General features: G+C 38.9%; 1 protein-coding gene across 5 annotated transcripts in view; it reads left to right on the top strand.

Moving 5' to 3' along the window:
- Nucleotides 1–17,603, top strand: part of LOC116426693 (neural cell adhesion molecule 2) — a 387,282-nt gene that overhangs the window by 347,278 nt on the left and 22,401 nt on the right. For all 5 annotated transcript variants that reach the window (XM_076370247.1, XM_031976005.2, XM_076370246.1 and 2 more), the window contains one exon: nucleotides 14,266–14,417. In XM_076370247.1, coding sequence (XP_076226362.1) covers nucleotides 14,266–14,417 — 152 coding nt within the window. The remainder of the gene's footprint in view (nucleotides 1–14,265; nucleotides 14,418–17,603) is intronic.

The following is a 17,603-nucleotide window of genomic DNA, read 5'->3' as shown; positions in this document are numbered from 1 at the left end:
GTATTATCGAGCATATCCCGTACGAGATCAAAGGATTCCCGCAAGGAAACTTCACGAAAAAGTGGAACACTGGTGCTGATCCACCATGACGCGGCACAGTGTTCCTCCACGATGAAGTAAATCCAGTTTCCCGTAACAACAGATCCCGCCGAAGAGCGGCTCACTTTTTACACGGATACTGTGCTAATGTTTGCATAATGTACGTGATAAATCCTGTTTCCAGGATCGCGGATTAACAGGCGACCTCGCCGCGCAATGGAAATTCCGGCGCTTGTTTATCATAAACCGTTCTATCGACTATGAAAATCAAAAATCGCCTAGCCCGTTTTAGAAACGCTTAGAATTAATTTCGAAATTCGCTGAAAATATCCTTTAAACTGACTAATAACGGTATCTACTACGATACGTACACACAGTAAATCTTCTCCACAATTTGTATTATGAAAGCATTCAATCTGCATAAATAATTGTTATTATTCAACTCATTCGAAACTAATCACATACCAAAAACATCAATGTCGCAATCTTCTCTAAACATTCAATATAAATACAAGCAAATGTTAGTCGTTAGTGATCATCTTTTAGGAAAACGTTGCTCTCGAATATATTAACAATGTCTGACGCACCCAATTTCACAAAACTATCAAAATAATCACCACGCTGAGTCTCGAAACATGAATAGTCTCGTAGACTATTCATAATATACAAAAATACCTAAAATATCCAAAGTACATAGCGTCCTATAACACTTCTCACGAATAATTTTCCTCTGTAATTCCATTTTTCCAATTGCGTCTTAAAAATCTGATTTTGCGTACAGACCCACAGTCTCCTTATAGGTCACTCTAACTGTGTATACACAACCCCGAATCTAATCCCCTGGTTTTCACCCCAAGGAGTCCCTCCGCGACTTCTAGCTGGTAGGCGACCTTTCCAGGTCGATTTCTCGAGGAGCACGGAATAAGTGGCCCCGTTACAGCGCAATCTCGCGTAACGCACGCGGGGGGCCAAATACGTCCTTGGAAAAACGTCGTTTCCATTCCCCCGTTCCCATCGGCCACTCCGGCGGCCGTCGTTGCCCGCGACGGCTTTCATCCAATTTTCCTCCCCCGGGCAGAGTGTCCCCGTCCATGGCACGACTCGCGGCTGCCACTTAAACCGGAGTGGAGGCGCACGGTGTCCCGATCCCAAGGGACCAATTGTAGGCCTCGAGGACCGTGGCCGTGGCTTGCCCACCGTGGACCATCTTTTACTTCGCCTTCTTCAGCTACTTTTTCTTTGAGCTTTGAACGTCAGCAGTGTCTACGCTTCTCCATGACCGAAATTTTCGATCATCTTTCGCTTCTGCTTGTAGGCTTTTCTTCAACGTCAGCAATGTCTACGATTCTCCATGATCCTAATTTTGGTCCGTCTTTTTCTTCTGCATGTAGGTTTACCTTAGGCATTAGCAAAATCTTCGATTTTCTATGATTTTAATGTTGGACCATCTTTCTCTTCTATTTGTTAACTTTTCTTGAACGTTAGCAATGTCTACGGTTCTCCATGACCGAAATTTTGTTTTAATTTTGTGTATCCGTCTTTTTCTTCTGCGTGTAGGTTTCCCTTAGACATTAACAAAATCTTCGATTTTCAATGATTGAAATGTTGGACCACCTTTCTCTTCTACTTTTATGCTTTTCCTGAACGTCAGCAATGTCAATGATTCTCCATAATCGTAATTTTGGACCATCTTTCTCTTCTGCTTGTAGGTTTCAGTTCTAATGATATTTCCTAGGTTTCTCAAAATTTTCCGTTTCTGTAGCGATTGAAAGATTAGTTTTATCATTGAATTATGAATTTGATACATTTCGGATACAATGTTTAGACGTCTGTGACAGATGTAACAAGTAATGTTGTGTTGGCTCGAATATTTAATGCAGTCGTGTGAGGGATGTTCTAAAACAATGTTGTTATAATTATAACCGGAGAAGATTCCAGCATATATCAGGTTCTGGTTCAATAACCAGTTATTATGTTGGCTCTACGTCACAGCTAAAGATACATCAGTTTCGCATCGGCTGAGCATCAATATCAAATCATTGCTGTAGCAATTATGTATTCGTTTATTAATTTCGAACTTTATCATCTGAAACCCTGCGTTATAATTGTATTATAAATCAAACGAATAATTAATGTGACGTCGATCACGACTGAATTAATTCCTAAACGAGTGGGGGATAAAATAAACTTCCACCCTGGGAACGATATTGCCAGCTTCACCTGCGTGGAAAGAACTGTTAAAACTTTTCGTACATCCCGGAAGGGTGAAATGAAATTTTCGTGATAATTTTAAACGATACGTAACCGTTATCGAACCGATATAATAATGGGTCATAAACCTGTAACTGGAACGGATATAAACCTTTTTCACCCGTAACTGTTATAACAACGTTTCGGTTCTTCATAACTGTTCCAGTCAGCACCTTTATATTGCTGGCTATATCCGAAATCGCTTCAAGCCTTCTGTAACATCAAATCGAACTTATTGGCGAATATTGTAAACTAGTTTCAATAAATACGATTATTCGTGTATTAAATTTACACAAAAAATACCACTAGCGAATATATTCTGAATTAAGTTAAAACTAATTTCTAAAAATAGTTCTGCATTAACCATCATTTTCATATTATTTGAACCTAGCTACATTATAATCAATTCTATGTTACATCCAAATAACATTACACTAAAACTTAACAAAAACTGAACCATTCAAAATACGATGTTACAAGAAATATTAATATTTAATATTAACAGGAATACCACAGTAATACCGTCGAGTAATAATAATAACTCAATTCATTCGCATGATTTAATATTATATTTTCTCCATTTTCTATATTTTGCTCTATAAAATCGTACAACATTCAACGTGTTCAACACTCGAAGAATCTAATGAAACGGTAAAGGATCAGTACCCATTCCCTAATTTCCGAACATTTAAGTATTCAATATCCAATTTCATTTTCTACGGAACAGATTTCCCATCCCCCTAAAAATCCACGTTCACAAAAGGTGAGCTACTATAGAACATCTGCGAGACATCCGTTCGAACTATCGCGATCCCGCGAGCTCCGGATGGCCGAGAGCTCGGCAATGTCTCGCAGTCATTTTCCGGTCGGATATATCGATCTTTATGCGGTTGGGAGGGCTATTAAGGGTAATGGCGTATCCGGCAGGTTCATGGCTCTCGTTCTCGCGGACGTAGTCAGCGGGGCCTTCTCTTTCTCCTCCCCTGGCCCTCTTCCGACGTGTTTGCGGATGAGGCGGAAGGTGGTCCTTGTTAGAATAAGCTTCCGCGGACCGATCAAATTAGCTCACTGTCATCGGCAGAAAATAGAAACTCCGATAACGACTGGTCGCTGGAACGCGGGAATAAATGGAGATTCATTCCGGGGATAATTTCACGGAAAGCGCCGAGTAATCAGTGTCAGCCAATTAAAGTGGCCTCTCCACTATTCATCCGCTGGACCGGGAGCGTATTGAACTTATCGATGGTGGCTGGTTTAGAAAGTTAACAATGCGAATGAGGATTTGTCGCTTTGACGATGCTGAGATTAACTACTTCGTCCACTAGGGACTTAATGATCGTGTTGTGCTATTTGCAGCGGTTGGTGATTGAGTTGTGTTAGTTGGATTTGTTTATATGCTGACCTCTTAAGTGATTTACTTGTTTTGTAAGTGTACACTGATTTCTTTGAGTATTTTTTGATATGTTGATTCGTGGTAGTGGTCTGACTATGTAGTTACTTATACTATTTGATCTATTAGATTTCTATTGTTGCCACGTGTCATCGGATATTATACTACTTGGAAATTTACATTCTCCCAAAGAGTCACAGTGATATCAAACATAGTATGAACTTTCATACCAAACACAGTCTACAATTGAACCATTCATCAAAACATCTAACCCCAATTTTTTGATATTTCTAAACGTTTCCAATCCAAATCATTCGATTGTTCTACTAGACGTATAATCTAATTTTCTACTCACGTTGCAAAGTTAACCTTTTGCACTCCGAAGTTCTTCAGTAGAAATATTTCAACATTGTCTAATGAGGTAAAGACGATATTTTGTGAAACTAACTGGAAGAGAAATCATACGTACATTGGGGAATAAAGCTATTATAGTGTTGGCTATTCTTATAGATATTGAAAAGGTGGATCTTCAGTAATCGAGAATTAGCAATAAATATATGTATTTAATGAAATATGGAAACAACACGAACAACACGTAAAAAGTACAACTCAATGCCACGGAGGCCAACACACGACTCTCCTCGCCACTCTCTTACCACTCTTTTACAGACATCCTCTCCCAAAAATCATTCTCTCCCCCACAAGCATTCTTCTCACTCGCACTCATCGCAAACACTCAGATACACCCCCGGAAAGCTGGTCCTGCAGTCTTGCGTCCGTGACGTTGTGCAGGCCACTTTCCATCGACCGTTTTACAGCCTGCCCTTCACACACACTCATTCTTACATTCACTCTTCTTAAAAATACTTTAACCTAAGCTAAATATTCTAGATACTACACTATATTATTTCAGTATTTCTCAAATTGATGCGTTACACAAGGTATAATATTAAATATCGAATTTTATAGTTTTACCGTATGAAATCTGGTGGTAAATGAGAGTCACCTCTCGAGTGTAAAGGATTAATGATTTAATTACTAGAACTTTTTGGCAAACCTCAGATACTCAAAATTCTTCACAACCATGCCACAATGGCACACAGGATAATGCCGCGGATAAAATTTCATTTCCAACCTTAAAGGCAAAGACTCATTTGACTTTGGTTACGTGGACGCACGAAAGGCGCATCGTTCGCCGAAAAGTTCCCGCAAAAACCGAAGCCTCGCTGTACGGGATCTGCGGATCTCCGGTTTCAAAGAGCGGCCGACGTTCCACGAGCCGCGTGGACGCCGTTAACACGCAGGCCATCCCAAAATTACGGTATTAAATTTACTTTCGGCCCGGCGACTCGTCGCGCGAGCGGAGTTTACGGGAGCCGACCGAGTATCGCTCCCACAGAGAGGGAAAAAAACGAGGCTGGGATTAAATTTCGCGGCTGGTTGAGACATCGTCGCCGCGATGCGGAACGCGGAGCATCGGGTTTCATCGCGGTGGTGAACGAGCAGCCGCTTTTGTCGCGGCCAGTGGCCATTAACGCTTGGAGTGCAAAACGGGTCAAAATAATTCTTATTCTACAGTTAGTGAAATTGTGAAAATGCTTCCACGAGGGACTATTATACGAATTTATTTCTTTGTGAAGCTCTAGTGGCGGAAGTTGCTTTAAATCTTGAAAATATACGGTACTTAGATTCGCGTGGACAATTGAAAACGAGTCGCGTTAATTCTTTGTAATTCTAGTAGTAGTCGCGAGAAATGGTAAGAACGTATTGCTCCACTATTCTTTTGTAAATTTTCTATTTTCTATCTTCTATCTTCTATATTCTATTTTCTATCTTCTATTTTCTATTTTCTATCTTCTATCTTCTATCTTCTATCTTCTATCTTCTATCTTCTATCTTCTATCTTCTATCTTCTATCTTCTATCTTCTATCTTCTATCTTCTATCTTCTATCTTCTATCTTCTATCTTCTATTTTCTATTTTCTGTTTTCTATTTTCTATCTTCTATCTTCTATTTCTATCTTCTATTTTATATTTTATATTTTATATTTTATATTTTATATTTTATATTTTATATTTTATATTTTATATTTTATATTTTATATTTTATATTTTATATTTTATATTTTATATTTTATATTTTATATTTATATTTTTCGTCGTTATTAATGTCTGATGTATACCGATGTGTGAAAGTTTCGTAGGAACCAACTCTCGTGCGACCACAACTTAAAACCAACCACGGTGGTCCGATAGACCGGCTAATATTTCAAATATTCCGTTCCTTCGCCACCGTCCACCTAGGCTAATCCGCGTCCCCTGCTGAATTGCGGCCGAGACTAATTTACATCGCTCGCGTGCGGCTAATTCGGTAGGTCGATAGCTTGAGGGGGGGGGGGTGAAACGATGTTTACTTTATTACGTAATCATGAGGAAAACCAATATTGACGCAGGCCGAGATACCTGCTGCTTTTCCGTTGCACTCCGCGGTCTCTTTCGAACGCGATCGCGCGACGAGCGATTTATAAGCTGCATTCTCCGAGAAATTCATTAGCGAACCCCGTCCGGCCTCCAATATGAACGTTTGCAACAGGATGGAACAAATAAAATTAACATTCCGGCCATTGATGGAGATTAATGACATTGTATTACTTCAAGATAATGAGTGTAACGAATGTAGAGTACCAAAATGTATCTCATTGATATTTTACTTATAGCTACGAATATTTACACTCTCCAAGTGAAAATACACTTTTAATTTGACAGAAAACTTGAAGCAATTAAATATATCCAGGTAAATATACATTCGAAAACATATTTTGAAAACAAAATTCAATCATATATATTCATAACGTCCAATCCAAGGAATGACTAAGTTTCAAGTTAGCCAATACTCTGAACAATCTAGATCCCGAAAAACAAAGGACTCGATTAATCATATTACAATATACCTAATAAGTTTAATACTCTCAATTTCCATACTGAAACCTCTACCGTCCATCTTCTGGAAATCAAGTCACGACGCGTCATTGTTCCACTCGGCGTGTCGCGACGCGTATCACGCGAGAACTCGACCGACCATACGTTGTATCGCGACGTTTCAGGAGCAACTTTTCCTTTTGTGTATCTGGCGTGCACGCGCGCACGGCGAATCGTTGCGTTCGCTGCGGCTTTGTTGGGTCCGCTGGCCAGCGAACTCTCGCCGGTTAACTTTCCCCGTGAATTCGCGCCGCGATTTCGGGCTTTCTTGCTGCGGCCGCGAGATTGCGGCAAGAAGTTTCCGGCCCCAACCGAGTTACCCGCAAACTTCCTGACGAGGTTACAACGGGACGCGGACGTCCAGCGTCCGGGAAACTGTTTTTCAGCGTTGCCCGCCCTGGGCAACGGAGTCGTGGGGCTGACTTCTTCCTAAAGGTGCGGATACACCGGCAAGAAACTTGCGACACTCTTTTTTTTTGGCGACTGTGGCGACACCTCCTGAGCTCGCCGCTAGAGGGCCGCGAGTTCTGCGAGCCTTTCTCGCTTCTGCTCAGTGCGTCAATGATTAGTATATGAATCTTCTGGTATTCGTTGTATGTAATCGCGTGTAAGGCAGAGATCTGCTAGGGAGTGTTACTGAAGAATTTCTTACAATCGTTGCAAAGTTGTTTCATGATTTTCCTGATGTACGTATACGTATCAGAGATTTCTGGAGGCAATTCATTTGCGACACTAATAAAATGAAAATACTTTTTATCTTATGAGAGTTAGATGATAATTGAACGTGAGCAATGTTTACGGTTCTCCATGATCATAATTTCGGACCATCTTTCTCTTCTGCTTGTAGGTTTCAATTCTAATATTTTCTAGGTTTCTCAAGGTTATCCGTTTTCATAGTGATTGAAGGATTAGTTTTGTGGGATGAATGGTTTGTTGTGCGTGCGTACGGGCGACCAGGTCATGTTGCGACGGACCGGCGCCGCTATGTTTGGAAAAGAGTGTGACTGCGTTTGGAAAATCTTGAGTGGCTGAAAGAATGCGGAGAAAAGTGTCTGGAACTGAGCGACTGGACCGTGAGAAAAGCGTGTACGTGTCTGCTTGAATTTTGATTATGGACGAAAGATGCGAGTAAGAAGGGTGCAAGGGTGAAAAAGATAGAGCGAATGGGGGTGTATATTAAAAGCGAGTAGGAATGCGTGCACGAGGAACGTTTTGTACGAAAGAGTGGAGAGGAACATTTTGTGCGAGATAGCGGAGAGAAACATTGTGATCTTTTTTACCGAGTAACAGTTAGCGAGTTAGCGAGTTATAATAGAATAAAGTATTTGTTATTGTTACTCAGTGAGTCTAATTCTTTCTTTTCATTCCTCACCACGGCAACGCGTGGGATTTTAATAAAATAATTCATCATTTGAATTATGAATTTGATGCATTTGGGATATAATGTTTAGAACTCTGTAGCAAATGTAACAAGATGTAATGTTTTGTTGGCTTGAATATTTAATGCAGTCGTGTGAGGGATGTTTTAAAACAATGTCGTTGTAATTGTAAATGAAGAAGATTCCAGCCTATATTAGGTTATGTTTCAAGTAAGGCAGAGATCTGCTAGGAAGCATTACTGAAGAATCTGATAGTAGTAGTAGATCCTTCTCTGTTCTATTCCTTCTTACAATCGTTGCAAAATTGCTTCATGATTTTCATGATGTATGTATACTTATCTGAGATTTCTGGGGACAATTCATTTGCAACACGAATAAAATGAAAATACTTCTTGTCTTATGAGAGATAGATGAAAATTGCCTAAGTATATGTCTGTACCTGTAAGGTAAAGCACCAATAGTTGGCTAGTTAACCCATTCGCTGCCAAGTCTATATTATATGAAGCTATTCCCATTGCCATTTATATTTTGAGTGATATTGTTTACCAAAGTTCTATTATTTCTTGGTAAAGGCACATATATTATCATGCATAATCATTTACATATATAAAATCAAAGACGAGTATACTCGTCTTGGCAACGCATAACACTCTGCCAAAGACGAGTACACTCGTCCTTTCTGTGTGAACAATAGTAAACGCTTGCCCTTTTACTAAATAGAGACTCTATGCATGAAAATGCTGTTCGAACTTACATTATGTAACGAATCGAACTTTTTTGAAATTTATACTATCCAAATTTTATGGACATTTTGAAAATTCAGTACTTGCAGAAGCAAAACTAGTAATGGACCGTCTGTTAGTTAACAGTTGGCTACTTATAGTAAAACCAAAAACACTGAAGGTGATTACTTTAATATCATTTATTTAGAACAATGATGACAAATTACAAGTAAAAAGACAAATACAAATGAAAAGAAGTTAATTCCATGTTGGAAATTGGAAGCATATAATCAATGTCAATGATATAAATTTTTAGTTTCTACGATAAACAATTCAATTCAGGTGAAAGTGTTTCGGAGTTGGATCAGTAGATGCTGAAGCATATCTATCGTGCGTTTATAGAAAGATTATTACTTTCAAAAATCTTATGAGATAAATCATATCTTGTGAAATATGTAGACTCAGTTTGAGACTGCTGGCGGAAAGTTCAATTCACTAGCAATATTAGTACTAGAATTATATGAAATGGAAGTATAAATACTTCTGCAGGTCCGCTGTTGGGTAGAACTGACTTACCAAGCAAAAGGATCGAGATATACTAAGTACTTTATTATTTATATTGAACCACATCCGTACACGTTACACATTTATGATATCCGCAATTTAATACAGCTTTGTCTGATCCCACACGCACTTGTACCACTTGCGCGACTGAACTCGGGTTGTGCCACTTGTCGGATCATATGCGAACTTGTATCACTTGGAGAAATCTACATTGATTTAGACTACTTGCCCGACCAAACGGAATTTGTAGTACTTGCCACGTGGGACGTTGATTTATACTACTTGTCTGACAAGTCTGTAATTTATACCACTCACCTCATCGTAGTGCACTTTGTCTGAGAGTACCACGTCTTGTACTACTTGAAGTATTACTCCTCTACCTACTTCAACATCATTTTTCATAACGATCGTATCATAGTTTTCTAAATATAAAACCCCAAACTCGATATTCCGAATGAAATTCAGCATTTCATAAGAAACAAGTACAAAAACACTCAAAAACTCTTCGATAACTCCAAATTCTTCCAACTGTAACAACGAGAACGATACCTTCGACATTCAAGACGTACAAATTTCTCCCAAAAGATCTGTCAATGAATCGCAATTCACGTCGAGCCAATAAACATCATTTCCATCGCGCCGCAGAGCTCGTTCCCCGTTTGTCGCCACTTTGAAATCCCCGTTCCATCATACACGCGAAGAAAGCGTGTTCCATTCCTCCGGATCGCTCATAAATTCCTTCGCTGCGGAACACCCACGTCGCAACAATGCGAGCCCCGCGGCAACAATACACGCCGTCCTCCGGCTTCTTGCCGAGCGTAATTGCGTTGCGTTACAAAGGGAAACGGCGCGGTGAAAAATCCGTCCGAGTCACGTGCAGCTCAGCCACGATTTAATCCCCTTCCGCCGCGCGTCCCCGGCGGACAATGCCCTCTGGCCGGCGCGCTTCGGGACAAACCGAAGAATTTTCATAATTAATCCCCGGCAAATGATCGCGTCTTACCGTGATAACGTCGCCTGAAAGAAAATTAACCGTCCCGGCTCGCGTTTCCGCCGTTTTCTTTCCTCGCTTCTGCTTTCTTTCGCCTCCTGCAACGGCGCGCGAGCCGCGACAAATTGACATTGATAAATTCTCTTCGTTATAAAGCGATACATCATGTCCGCGCTCGCCGAGCCGGCCAAATTATTGAGGAAACTGTTCCTTCGCTACTTCACACGCGTCTTTCCTCGGGAATTCGTATACCGTGACTTTTCGTATACCGTGCGCGGGTTGCAGTGTTTTAACGGTGGGAGTGCCGAGAGATTAAATTGAATATTTTGGAATTGTGCAGATATCCTTCGATTTCTTTTAGCTTAGTTTTACTTTTAGGGAGAAATACGGTGTGCTTTAGTATTTAGGAATGTTTATTCTAGGTTTCGCATTACTAAATTGATTTGTTTGGTAAAAGGGGCAATTTCACCCTAAATCATAGTAAAGTCATTTAGTCGATCCGCGTGTTTCCAGACAATAGTTTTGGAATTTTCACTTCGTTCGTCCAGACAACCGACCATATCGTAAACCGGGAATTTCCAAAGGGTCGACTCGAATTTCGTTCGCAACGATTCCTTCAGACAAGAGTCAACCTGGAGGAAATTTCCAAGGCATCGGCACATCGAGGATCCCTCGCACGTGGCCATTGCCCTCACCCTCGTACCAAGAGGGCTGGCCAAAGGGCATCGTCCAAAACGTCTCCGATTTTTTGGAATTATGCGTTGATGAGAAAGTCGAAAATACCCAATCAGCACGCTCGATGCGACCTGAAGATGCTGTATAACAACACGTACAGGATCGCACTCGGGACACTCTTTTTTACACACTTTTTATCGCAATACTTCGCCACAAATCCATCGTTCGGAATATACACAAGTTCAATCGAGTCACTCATACGAGACTCATAATCATACGCTCTTAGTAATCACGAATCCATCGTTCGAGACAACGCGAATACTCCTTTAAATTTAGGGAACTACAGTCCATCAGTCGGGATTTAATGCTATCGATCTAAATGTCCAATATTAATTTGGCGAACAAGTGTCAAAATTCGCGCGGTAAATCGTGACACAACGAAAACACAATTCGTTACATGCATCACATCTAATACTACTACTACTACTAATAATAATACTACTAATACTACTACTACTAATAATAATACTACTAATACTACTACTACTAATAATAATACTACTAATACTACTACTACTAATAATAATACTACTAATACTACTACTACTAATAATACTACTAATAATACTACTACTACTACTGCTACTGCTACTGCTACTGCTACTGCTACTGCTACTACTACTGTAGGAATTATCCCGTACGAGTCTTCAATGTTGTAAGATATTCCCTTACAAGTCGCAAGGTCTATACAGATTACTAAATGCTCGCTCGCCTATTACGCAAAGTCTCGCACTAACGTCTCACTCAAAAGTCTCGCTCGAACATTACACACCAAAATGTTTCTCGCGCACGCATTCCCACTCACTTTTAATGCACACCCCCATTCGCTCTGTCTTTCTTACATCTGCACCCTTCTCACTCGCATCTTTCGTCCACAGTCAAAATTCACGCAGTAACGTACACGCTTTTTTCACAGCCCACTCAAGATTTTCTAAACGCAGCCACACTATTTTCCAAACATCGCGACGCCGGTCCGTCGCAACATGACCTGGTCGCCTTTAGGCACGCACGCACAACAAACCATTCATCCCACACTACTACTAATAATAATAATACTATAAATAACAGAAACTCGTAAATGGTGGACATAAGTAACAAATGTACCTATGTCGTGTGTCACGGATATATCACCCATCTTAACAATATTCAGGGTTTCTGGACAGCGAGCACACATTTCCGGTCGCATTTATTTCGCCACGACTCGCCTTTCTTGCGATTCACGCGATCTTTCCGCAGCATCTTTGATCCACGGGCATTTACGTGTGTTTACGTGTGTTCCCGTGATCGAGTGCCCTTCGAGATTTCTCTCGGAGACACGCCCCAGAAGGCTTAAGACCCTTTCAACGAATCGCGGAAGCAGCACCTCCGTGCTGGTCGACTGATCGGGCGAACTTCTGCGGTTTTCTCGTTGATGCGTCTCGTCTATGGACTCCGTGGGGAAAACGGAAAATGGAGACACATATCAAATGCAATCGTTTCGTTCGCGTAATAATATTCGAGCAAACTTGAAGAATTTTAGCAAAGTTCCTCCTCAATTTCGCTTGGAACATTTTCGGAACATAATTTTTGCGGAGAGTCGAATCTTTGGATTTCGTCTGTGGTTCCTGGAAATTAATAATTTCAATTAACAAGTATTATTCTTGTATGCCATATTTCGTATACTGATAACAATAATAATAATAATGAAGGTAATGAAATATTAACGGAAATGAGAATACTATAGAAGGGACAACATGGTAAATAAACTAGGGACGACCGAGCCACTATACAAATAATTCCGAATAAATTGAAAGCGTGCGTTATTGTTTGTAAATTCCACTGTTTAATTAACCTTCCCATGGCCCCCGATTTAATTTTATATTCAAAACATTATTCAGGAAAGAGAAATACGTGTAACGCGTCCGGTATTTTTTCGTATAAGTCCGGAACAATTGAGAAAATTAATAAAACTGCGACGGCCGTGGTGAAATTTCTGTTGATTTATACTTTGTATTTCTATGAATAAAACTTCTATTGACTGTCACATGTTTTCACGAATTTTATAATGAAATCGGAAATTGCGTATTTAATTATTCGACTAATATGTGTATAACGTTATATTGATAATAATTTTGTTATAACATTTTGAAACACCGTTTGTATTTCCGAACTAACAAAAATTATTTATCTCGACGACATGTTATCTAATGTCTCGTACGAACCCGCCACTGTTCTCGAGAACGAAACTTTTTTTCGTCTGACCGCGGTCGTCCAATTCTACTTATCCGAGTACTTCTATTCCACTTGTTTGGATACTCTCTTATCTACTCTAGCCATCTGACTACACGGACTTCCACTTCCACTTGTTCGTCTACGGGCTACCTTAATCTACTTATCCAACCATGCAGCGTCCAATAATACACTGACCTATTCTCCTGGCCCATCCACACACTGTTGCTTTCCGAGTCTCATCTTCTACTGCTACGATCCTTCCAACTGTTATCTCTGTCATCTTCCCTGTTCATACCTTAACACTTTGCTCTTGAGATAATAAACTAATAACGCAAGAGATGTACATTCTATTTTAATTTAAAAAAGAACTATTATTTTGTAAAATATGTAAAAATGACAACTATTAATTTCGTCGTTAGCATTTTTATAGTAATAAACTATAAAGTAACTGTACAAGTATTCAATCTCGTTACTAATACCTCTATAGTAATGAACTATAAGATAACTACAAGTTTTTAAATTTTATTATTATTATTCGTACAATACTGAACTATAATATAACTATAAAAGTTTCAAGTTTCAAAATTCGTATAATACTCAACTATAAGATAACTATAAGAGTTTCACATTTCATTACTATTATTCGTATAATACTGAACTATAAGATAACTATAAAAGTTTCATGTTTCAAAATTCGTATAATACTCAACTATAAGATAACTATAAAAATTTTCTATTTCATCATTAATATCCATATAAAAATAAACTATAAGGGAATTATAAACGTTTTAAATATCAATGTTACTATTCGCGAATCGAGGAATTCAGAAATAGTCGTTTCGACAAACGTAGTAGTTCCAGTGTTAAATAATCTACAGCGAGCAAAGTGTTGATAATAACAGCCTCTTCGTCATCGGTTCACCCGGCCATTCGAAGTAGCTATTTCCGTTCATACATTTTCGTCCGGGCGTGACACTGATACCACGTGAACGAACGTTCTTGCAGTCAGCCCGCTCGACGTCAAGATAATCGGAGCGAACCAACCGCTGTCAGCGGGCATGAGGTACGAGCTTGTGTGCACGACTTCCGGTTCCATGCCGCCGGCCACGGTGACCTGGTGGAGGGACGGGCAACGTTTGGATAGCTCCAAGGAGATTGTAAGTAAAACTGCTGGGCGTGAATCAAAGTTGCCCCCCCCCCTCCTTCTTGACACGTTGAAGACCACGAAAAGATTCGGTTGCATTTCACTCGTAAAGTGCATTTCAGTTGCATTCTACTAAAATGCATTTACATATTTTCATATTCACGTAATATACATTTTATACGCTTTTTATTTATAAAATACACGTGCTTTTTTATATATCTTATATATATATATTTTGATATTCATACATTTTATACGTTTTGATATTTATAAAATATGTTTTCTTATATATTTTAATATTCTCAAAGTACAAATATATTTTTCTATATTTTGATGTGCACAAAACATTTAGCTAATTTGTGTACATTTTCAGTGCTTTTTATATACTTTTATATGCAGTTCACCAAAAATGGATGTTACCCTTTCCACATATGTTGAAATGAAACGCTATTTGGCTGTTGTCAATATTTTCAGTCGAAAGTAAATATGACCACATCAACTCTCTAATTAAATCATAAATAGATTACACGTGGAAATGGAAATATGGATTTCCATGGATCAACCAGCTGAGAAAGATCCGCGGGCATTTATTTACCAAGTTAATGGTTCCATCGAGTTTTAAATAAAATAATCGCTTCGTTACGGTTGATACAATTCCCTGTTATTTCGAATTTTCAAGCAATCTTATCGACAAATACATAAAGTATAGAATTTAAAAACCTATTTCACAATTATTTCAATTACAAATATCAATGAAACCTCCTCCTCCCCTGGAAAATTATCATTTAAATCTTCAAACATCGAAATATTTACGTTAACACTTGCAACAAGAAAACGTTACGTTGCACCCCTTACGTTGCCAACCCTTCTTCCGCGCTATATGATCCTCCTCTCACAAAAATGTAACAAATCCCATCTTCATCTCTCAAACACTTCTACATCGATTTCTACTTCGAAAATAGGTAATCCACGAAAACATATCGTAATACTAGAAGTTCGGTGAACGCAGACATTTCGGTTGCCAACAGAAGAGCGAAATCTGTCATCATCCACGAGCGGTGCGGCGCTTAACGCGTCAAATTATTTGTTTTATCATGTGCCGCACGTTTCGCGAACGGTGCCGCGCATAAAATCCGCAGTCCAGTTATGAATGGGTCGCTAAAATATCCCAGACACGCTTCCTCGGACAGTCCGGCCGCGGGCGAATGGAAGGGACGGGAGTTACCAATGAGATTCGATTTACCATCGTCGGCGCGTGCACTCCACGTAATTTGTAATCCCGTCGGCGGGCATCGCGAAGGAGCCGCGTCGCGTTCGTCCGTTCCCCGCGATGCGAAGCCGTGCGGGGATATCGTTATCGCGGGCTCGTGCCGCGCTGAAAACGCCATTAGAGTGGGAATAATTTAAATCGGCGCGATTATGTCGCGAGTTCCACCAGTAGCGTCCGACAGACGTATCTTCGTATTGATTTCATTGCGGGAATCGTGTTTCTAAGTAAATAATAATAGTTACAGTATATTATAGTGTATTACAGTGCATAGTTTAAGTTTGTTACTGCAGTATACTAATTGTCGCCCTATCATTTATTTCTTAACAAAGCGCCACGAAAATCTTAAGCGTTTCCCCGTAGTTTTTCTTTTCTAGCAAAGAAAAGTAGGAACAATTATTAATTATTTGTTACAATGTTTGCATTTCACTATTATTAACTTAGTTACGTTATTAACATTTTCATTTCACATCGGTTATCTTATATGTTACGATTGTTCTCTAGTCATTCAGAAGCGTTAGTCTCCAGTGATTTACATGGCGCTTAACGTGTTAATTATGATCGATATAATTACTTTATTGTTAACACGTTAAGCTATAATCTTGAACGTTTTATACATGATTTGTTCGTTCGTATCAAAGGTAAATAAGATTATTAATTATTTGGCATCAGAATTCTTTTATCGTTAACTGTTTATTTTATTGAATATTTCTAGTCAACAGCAGTCATATTTAATATTGTAAGTTTGTCAAGCAATTCAGAAGCCATCGGTGACCGACGCGACATTTAACGTGTTAATCATTCATTAGGAAAGAAAGGAATACTTATAATATTCAGTTTATATTTTAAACAAATGAAGGACAGTTAAATTTGTCAAATTCTGTTTAACATTTTCGTCACGAATCTGACAATTTATTGTAATCGAAGCAGTTAAAATGTAGTTAAAATATATTATTGTAGTATATTACAGTATATAGTTATAATGTATTGTAACATATCTCCCAAATATTTAAAAAAATAAGTAATATAATAATAATAATAATAATAATAATAATAATAATAATAATAATAATAATAATAATAATAATAATGATGATGATGATGATGATGATGATGATGATGATGATGATGATGATGATGATGATGATAGTAATATAATAGCACTAAGTCGTTCACTTCATTTTAATATAATAAATGTTACAAACATTTGCTACACGTAAACGCAACGTTCAGGACTTCCAGTGATACGTCTATTGAATACTAGTTACGGTACAAAAGCAGACCGGGCAGTTAAGGGTAAATTGATTCGCCAATTAATTAGCGACAGACGGATGTCGCGTTAAAAGAAAAACCGAAAGGACATTGCCGGACGATTTAAGGGTGATTAAGCGGAGAGTCGTTTCGTTGTTCGCCGTAGAGAGGATCATTGCGTTTTTTTCATTTTTATCCTTGCGTTTGGGAAGCCCCGTACACTTACAACGTTAACGAAAGAATGTATTTATTTGCTTTTATTCTATGCGTGAGTTTCGTCGAAACTTTACATTGAAATTAACACTATTCCTACCGCGAGCAGTCAAATGACTGCTTTTAAAATTTCGATTAGAATTTCCTATAGACAACGTAATTGAATCGGATTTATACTTCACGACTTTTCCTAAAATATATGTATAAATCATCTTTCAATATTCACACCTTTTTTTATTGTTTATTTTCTGAGAAAAATGTGTAGTCTGTCTTACCTACCACGACCGATCATTTGACCGGTAGAACGATTTATATCTTTTTGTAATAGTATTCTCTCAAAAACTCAATTCCGATACTATAAAGTCGTTACAAACGAAAGGTAATGCAGTTGTGGCATGATTTTAGCCAAAAAGTGCCTTTCAAGGACTGCTTTACGGTACTTCCAAGTGTTTACACTCCTCGTTCGCC

Source organism: Nomia melanderi, chromosome 8, assembly GCF_051020985.1.
Source record: "Nomia melanderi isolate GNS246 chromosome 8, iyNomMela1, whole genome shotgun sequence".
Classification (NCBI taxonomy): Eukaryota; Metazoa; Arthropoda; class Insecta; order Hymenoptera; family Halictidae; genus Nomia; species Nomia melanderi.
Note: the sequence above shows the minus strand (reverse complement) of the source record. Positions and strands in the feature narration are given on the sequence as shown.